A 7,382-nucleotide genomic window follows, 5' to 3' on the forward strand; every position below is an offset into this window, starting at 1 on the left:
CGCCAGCGGAGGGAGGACGGGGGTGCTGGGGGTTGTCTGTTGGGTGTTGACTGATATTCGCATCCCACAAAGGCGCGGCTGCCTCCCGAGAGCCGGGGTGTGGGGGAACAGACCCCCGAGGCACGCAGGAAGGAGGGGGAGGATAGCGCTTTGCCTCCAGGGCTTTTCCGCCTGGGCTAGCGGGTGCTCTTCCTGGCACTTGGGCTCCCCAGTCCCACCCATCCGTCCAGCCCTCCGCATTCCTCCCCGGCCGGGGGCCCGGTGCGTGTCCCTCGCCTCCCCCCGCCGCTCCGCGCACACCTGGTCCCTTCCCTACGGGGAGGATGTTGCGCCTTCTGCTCTTGTTTCTCAGCTCGGGCTGGTGCTGAGCCCCGGGTGAAGGTCTTCCCCCCCATTCCCCGCGGGCCTGTTTGCCCTCGGCACCCACAGGGGACCAAGGTCTCTTGTGGAGCCAGCGAGGACAGACCTGGACCTCGCCGGCCTGCACCGATTCACCAATATGCCCCGCTCAGCGGCTCTCCATGAGAAATCCTAAAAGCGTAATTACATTAAAAAGTCTCATTTGTTTAAATAATCCTCTTTAGGCTTCCTTTAATCTGCCCTATATTTCCCCCGTCGGCTTTATTCCTGACTTGTCCAGCCCGAATGAGTTTGGTTGGACAACCCGCGTCTGAGGAAACTCTTCATCTTCCTCTTCCTCTGGAGCCCCCAAGCCTTCGGGCACCCCCAGCACCCCGGAGCGGCTCCCGGCTGCAGGTAGGCAGCAGGTCCCGGGGTCTGGCGGCGGGGGGGAAAGCGGGAGGGGCCGGCAGCCCGGCTCGACCCCCGCCGAGAGCCAGCCTGGGCATCACCCGCGCCCCGCGGACAGCGGAAGCGAAGCGGGTCGGTGCCCTCTACCCTCGGCAGGTCCGGGCCAGATACGGCCCCGGGAATGCGCTCGGGGAGGATCGTTACTCGATTTTTAAGGAGAAATGCCATTTTTCGCCTCTACAGCTCCAGGGGAGTGCGAGACGGCGTGAATGGCAAAGGCAGAGGATTGAACTGAGACTGGAGCGGGCGGGAGTAGGGGAGCAACCTCCCTGTGTCCCCCCGACAGCGGCAAGTGAAGGGGGGCTTCGGGGGCAGTGTGAATGCGGCCCCCGAACTCTGCAGCTGCCCCGCCGGTCCGGGCAATCGCCGACCGCTTTCCCCGCGAGCGGTGGAACTCGCACTTTGAAGGACGGCTTTATTTTCCTCAGTGCGGAAGATTTGAGTTCACGTTCCAATCCCATCGGAGAAAAAAAAAAAAAAAAAAAAAAAAAAAAAGAGAGAGAGAGAGAGAGAGAGAGAGAGAAATGCACAACTTTAGATGGCGCTGTACAACATTTATTTAAGCCCTCCGAGTATTCCCGGCTTCCCGGCTCTTCGGCCGGCAGAGAGAAGAGCCCTTGGCGGGCAGAGGCGGGCTGGGCTGGGCGGGGATGGGATGGGGTGGGATACGCTGGGGGAGTTTGGAGTGGGATGAGGTATAGGAGGGGTCCTGCCCCACGGGCAACGGGCACGGAGGGCAGGGGCTCTCTCCCAGCCTGCGCCTCCATCCCCGGACGGTGATAACAAACCGCAGCTCTAAGCAGGAAAAGTTAAAAAGCACGAAAATGGCAGAAGCCATCATCCCCACTGCTCCCCTTCTCAAACAGACGGAAAACCCCTAATGCCTCCAACGGGACGAGGAGAGGGGAGCTGCAGGCTACGCCGACCGAGAGTGCTGCTGCTTGCCCCCTCCCCTCCCCCGGTCCCACTGACCTGGGCATGGCCTCGGCATCGCCCCATCCTCCGGGGAGATGCAGGAGAAAGGGTCCCCCGGCTCCAGCTCTGCTCGCTTGTCCTCTTCGCCCAGCCGGCTGCGGGCCTAGGGCAGGGATAGAGAGGAGCAGAAAGAAGGAAAGCCGACAGACAGCCTCGTGGAGGGGGACGGGCGGCTCTCCACCCGCCTCGGTGCCCGGTTCCAGCAGGGTCAGTGAGGAGGGGAATCCCGTCGCCTGCCGTCGGCTCGGCGGGGCCCCACGCAAGGCCCGCGTGGGCTCGGGCCTGGCGGTCCTCGACGGCTCGAGGACAAGGCCGTGGGCACGGCCCGGCCCCAGCCCGTCCGTGTCCCCCGGCCGGCACCAAGAGAGCCGACCCGGGACCGGGCACGGCCGGCTTTTCAGCGGGGCGGGCGGGAAAGCGGAGCGGGGCCGCAGCCCGGAGCTCCGCCGTGCCGCCGGCCCTCCGCCACCCCGCGCGTCCAAGCACTCGGCAAATGCGAGCCCGAGCCCCGCGAGAGGGAGCGGAGGCAGGCAGGGAGCGGCGCCGGGAGCGCTCCCGGGAGCGGTGGCGCAGCGCCCGGCGCCGGGTGCCGATCGCTCCGGTCCGATCCTCGGGAGAGGTCCTCGCTGGAAACAGCGCGGGAGCAGATCCTCTCGGAGAGAGGCAAGGAGCTGTCAGACAAATATCTCTCCAACACATCCCGGAGCCCTAAGCATCCAGACGATTTCAGGCAATTTTTCAGCAGGAACTTGTATCACCATTATTATGAGGTGGTTTTAATTTCTGGTTCAAAAGGGAGATGTGGGAGGTGAAGCACGACCGCAATTGCCAAAGAGAATTAATTCTTTTTAACGGGCAGAAAAATTAAAAATATTTTTTTAAAAATCGAAGGTCTAAGGGTTTTGAACAAGGGAGGAGTAGTTTAAAAATTGCTGCATCTATCGAAAGCAAAACCTAAATATGCCACTAAAATGGCACTATGTACACAGCATATGGTGTTTGTATATATACATTTATTTATTATATTTTTATGTATATATATATATATATATATGCAAACATCCATACACTAAAATAAAGAATTACAGCCAGCCTGGATCCTGAACACAGTCTACACTTTATTTCAGACTACAGATTTCTGAACATAATAAAATCTTTGGCTTGTAGCGGCGGGTTCAGTCTCGCAGTCTGTGGATCAGAATTTTTTTTTCCTCGGGAAAAAAAAAAGAGAGAGAGACAGAAATTCACACACACAAAAAAAAAATAAAACAAGATCAAACGACAGATGAGAAAAGTCCGACATTTACTGTAAAACAGGAGCAACGGACATGGGGGGGAAAGAAAAAAAAAGGAAAGCAAACAAAACGAACAAACGAACAAAAGAAAGGAGAAACAGAGAGAAGGGAAGAGAGAAACTGTCCAGCAAATAGAGATCGCTACACATATTTCTTACCTGAAATTAAATATATACAAGGTCATATGCTGTTTGGCTATATAGAGATAATTTTCTTAAGTGTTCATATTTTATTTTTTTTTTCTTAATCGGAGTCCTTATACTATGGATAGACAATAGATCTGCTTTTAAATCGCACCTGTCCGCCTCCCGGCCGGCGGGCCGGCGCCGCGGCGCAGGGCTGGGCTGGGGCCGCCCGCCTCACTCGCTCTCCTCTTTGTCCTGCACCGTGGTAGTGGAGTGGTTGTAGAGTCCCTGGGCCATGAGGTGCAGCGCCAGCCCGTTCTTAATGCCCGTCGCCTTCTTGATTTTGGCCCGTTTGTTCTGGAACCAGATCTTGATCTGGGACTCGTTGAGGCTGAGCTCTTGGGCCAGGCTCTGCCGCCGCTGCTCCGTGATGTACCGGTTCGCCTGGAACTCCGCCTTCAGCCGCTGCAGCTGCTCGGCCGTGAACGCCGTCCGCGGCCGCTTGTCCTCCTTCTCCGTCTTCTTCTTCTTCAGCTTCCTGGTGCGGGGGCCTGCGGGCAGGGCACACACACGCCGCTGGGCAGGGCCGCGCCGCCGACCGACAGACCGACCGCCCGCCCGACAGACCGACCGCCGCCCCCGCCCCGCCGGCCGAGGAAAAATGGCCGACGGGTGAATTTGTGCTGGTTCTGTAGGTCCCCCCCAGCCCCCCAAGCCCGGCACCGCCGCCCCGGCACGGCGGAGGGAAGGATGGGGAAGGAACGGGGAGGCCGGGGCCGAGCTCGCCCGCTCATCACCCGCCGCCCCGGCCCCGCCGAGCCGCTCCTGCGGGCGAGGGGAGCGGAGCCCCCTCGCCCCCCTCTCCGGCACACGTCGGGGCGCCGCTCCGCCCGCCCTGCAGGGCCGAGCCGCTCTCCTGCATGGCCCGGGACAGGCGCCGGCCGGCCGGGCAGCGATTCCGCCGGGCAGCGCGGGGACCGAAGGTCCCTGCTGCCGGGCACCGGGGAGCTGCCGCCAGCAGCAGCAGACTGGCAGAAAGCTGCCCTGGTCTCCTTTCGGGGGACAACGAGCCTCTCCGCAAAGCCAGCCCAATCCTGGGGGGCCCGTCTCCGCCGCCACCCCGGAGCCCCGCCGACACCGCCCGGGTCGCCTGGGCTCTCCGGCGGCCGATCCCTGCCGGGGACCTACGGCCCCGCTAGCAGCTCCCTCCGCGAAGCCCAGCCAAAAGCAGAGCCCCGCTGCTCCACATCCAGGCCGCAAAGGGGCCCGCTGAAGTGCAACACAGCTGCCGGGGAAGCTACCGGGTCCCGGGGCGCATCCTGAGGGCAGCGCCTAGCCGAGGAGGGGTACCCCCGGTCCTCTGCCCGCCGGCCTGGCCCGGCCACGGGGAAGAGGAGCGGGGAGGGAACCGTGAAGAATGGGATCTACGAAAATTCCCCGACAGCTGCCGGGCTCGGCGGGCGGTCCCAGGCCCGCAGTCCCCCGCCAGCAGCAGCCGGAGCCGAAGCCGGCGAGGCCTCCCTGCCGCCGAGTAGGCCGAAAGCTCCTCTCCCGGCGCAGCTTCGCCCCGGAAAAGGGGGGATTCCCCCCGGCTCGGCAGCGGCTGTCGGCGGGGAGAGAGACGAGGCCCGGTGGGGAGAGGGACGGGGCCCAGCGGGATTTTCCCGGGCCGGACCGGCGGGGGGTGGAGGGCGCGGGGAGTGAATTGCTGAGTCCCGGCACCTTGCAGCGGGGTGCCGGCGCCTCCGACCGCCGCAGCCCGCTCGTCCCCGGAGCTGAGAGAAGCAGTCGGGGCCGGCGGGCAGCTACGAGCACAACAAAGAGAGCGGCCGAGCCCAGCCAGCCTCCCCTCGCCCTTCTCCCCTCCAGGTCACAGCGAGCAGGGAGCGTCGGGGAGGAGGACATGCAGAAATGATCCTTCGCCCGAAGAAAGGGGAGGAAAGGAAATGAAGGCGCAAGTGCAGAACACCGGGCGCTCGGTGGCCCTGGGAATCGGCAACACAACACCGGCGGCCGGGCCGGCCGGGAGCGAGGCCGTGCCGTCTGACAGCTCTATCACCCCATCAATCAGCCCAGTCAATCAAAGAGGCTTTTCTGAGTTTGAAGTCGCTGGACGTGTCAATAACGGGGGATGGAGACGGCTCGGCCGCACTGACGGCCGGCGAGGAGCACCAGGCCGGGCAGCGCGGCGCGGGGCCGGGGCCATGCCCGCGCACTGGAGCCGGCACAGGGGAGCCCACCCCGGCCCCGCGCCGCGCTGGCCGATCCCTGGCTGCTGGCTGGAGGTGTCATGGGGGAACCCCATCTCCTCATCCTCGGCTTCTTTCAAAAAAAAAAAAAAATTACAATAAAAACCAAAAAGTAACGGTGATAAATAAAGGGGTGCCTGAGGGCACCTGGGGAATGTAAAGACGTAGAAGGGGCGGCAAAACAGGGCCGGGAGGGCCGAGGCTCCCACGGGGACGACCTCGGGCAGAGGCATATCCTCACCCTGGAGCTGGGCCCCGAACGGCAGCACGGAGCACCGGCTCCGGCGGCAATGCGCGGCCTAAGGGCCTGCCTGGCTCGCTGCAGAGGCCCGGCTAAACAGCCCCTCCGCCACCTTCGATAAAGCCCTTTTTCCTTCGCCTCCAAGAAAACACTACCTCCTCCCCCCGCACCGCCAGCAGCCCCTCAACATGCGCCTCGGGTCTTTGCCCCCTCGCTCCTCCAGCAGCACCCAGGAAAAAAAAAATAATAAGGGGAGAAAAAGCCTCAGAACAAGGGAGCGGCCGACCCCGCTGCCTTTTTCTCGCAACGCTCTCACCCCGCGCCGCCGCGCTGCGGAACACCCGGGGCTGCGGCAGGCGGGGCGGGCGGGGGCGCGGGAAGGGGTCGCTCCCGCCGGCTCTCCGCATCGAACCGCTGCCGAATCGGGGCCCGGCGTCACATTCAAATTTGGGAGACTCGGAGGAGGAAGGAGGGGTGGTGGCGGTGGGGGGGGACGCGTTTCCTCTCGCCCCGGGTGACCCAGGCCGCCCTCCCCCCCACGCGAGGTCCTCAACAAGCCGGGAGCCAAAGCCAAGGGGGGAAGAGGGAAGGGGGGGGGGGGGGGGCGACCTTGTCACGATTTAACAGCTCCCAGATGCGCCGCGGTTCCTTACCCGAGGACGGTCTGTCTGAATACCTAGTGCAGTAGACCCAGGCAGGCCACACCAGCGGCTGTTGCGAGTCGGGCTTTATAACAGGTCCTCCATTATTAGAGCCCATGAGGAGGATGGCGGGGCTGCCGTGCTCCCCGTACTTCGCCGGGTGAGTCTCGCCCCCGTCGGCGGGGGGCTTGGCCGCCCCCGACGCCGCCGCCGCCGCTGCTGCCGCGGCGGGACTGGCTTTGGCGGCGGCGGCGGGCGGCGGCGGCGGCGCGGAGCCGTCGGGACGGCAGTTCGAGTCCGGGCAGAGGAGGGCGGGCGGGTTGGGCGGCCGGGCCAGCAGCGGGTTGACGTTTTCTCTACCTGAGCTCTGCCCCCGATCTCCGTCCCGCTCCCGGCTGCCTCCTCCTCCGCCGCCGGCCGGCGCGGGCGGCTCCTTCTTGCAGCCGAAGTCCGGCCTCAGGATGTTGTCGATGAAAAAGTTGGTGGTGCGGTGGGGCGGCGGCGGCGGGGGCGGCGGCGGTGGCGGCGGGTGGCGGCGGCGGGGCAGGGGCAGGGGGCAGGGCGCGGCGGGGGAGGCGGGCGCGGGGCTGGGGGACACGGGCACGCTCTCGCCATCGCTGCCGCTGCCGCTGCTCGCCGGGCCGGGCGCCGCGTCTCGGTGGCCGTGCCCCTCCGGCGGCTCTTCCATGCTCAGTCCCCGCCACGGAGATCGCTGCCTCTTTTCCCCCCCACCCACCCACTTTACGCCCACCCCACTTTGACGGTGGGTGGCGGGGTGGAAAAGGGGGAGGAAAAATTTACAAAAAAAAAAAAAGAAAAAAGAAAAAAAAAAAGAAAAATATTAAAATCCACTTGTTGGGCTGGAGCTGAGATATTTTTTCTCTCCCTCTCACGGATGGATCCAAAACCTGGGAGATACTGGAGGGCTTCTCTCCCCCTTCTCCCGATCAGCTTATATTTCCACCACCAAAAGAAAAAAAAAAAAAAAAAAACAAAAAAAAACCCAAAAAGGTGTGCGGCTGCACCAAGGCCCCCCCAAAAAACCC

At 63.3% G+C, this 7,382-nt stretch overlaps 1 protein-coding gene across 2 annotated transcripts; it reads right to left on the bottom strand.

Annotated features, from left to right (window-relative positions):
- Positions 1 to 1,853: 1,853 nt before the first annotated feature.
- Positions 1,854 to 7,091, bottom strand: EN1 (engrailed homeobox 1). 2 transcript variants are annotated; one of them, XR_005257598.1, is made up of 3 exons: positions 6,349 to 7,091; positions 3,239 to 3,756; positions 1,854 to 1,888 (listed from the first exon to the last, which is right to left on the bottom strand). XR_005257598.1 is itself a non-coding variant. In XM_038142768.1 (2 exons), exons 1-2 carry the CDS (start codon positions 7,022 to 7,024, stop codon positions 3,440 to 3,442), a joined length of 993 nt encoding a protein of 330 aa, XP_037998696.1. In that variant the 5' UTR covers positions 7,025 to 7,091; the 3' UTR covers positions 2,891 to 3,439. The 2 variants fall into 2 exon arrangements, 1 of the variants encoding a protein (XP_037998696.1); XM_038142768.1 differs by lacking the exon at positions 1,854 to 1,888 and having other exon boundaries at positions 2,891 to 3,756.
- Positions 7,092 to 7,382: the final 291 nt, after the last annotated feature.

This window comes from Motacilla alba, chromosome 7 (genome assembly GCF_015832195.1).
Source record: "Motacilla alba alba isolate MOTALB_02 chromosome 7, Motacilla_alba_V1.0_pri, whole genome shotgun sequence".
Lineage (NCBI taxonomy): Eukaryota > Metazoa > Chordata > Aves > Passeriformes > Motacillidae > Motacilla > Motacilla alba.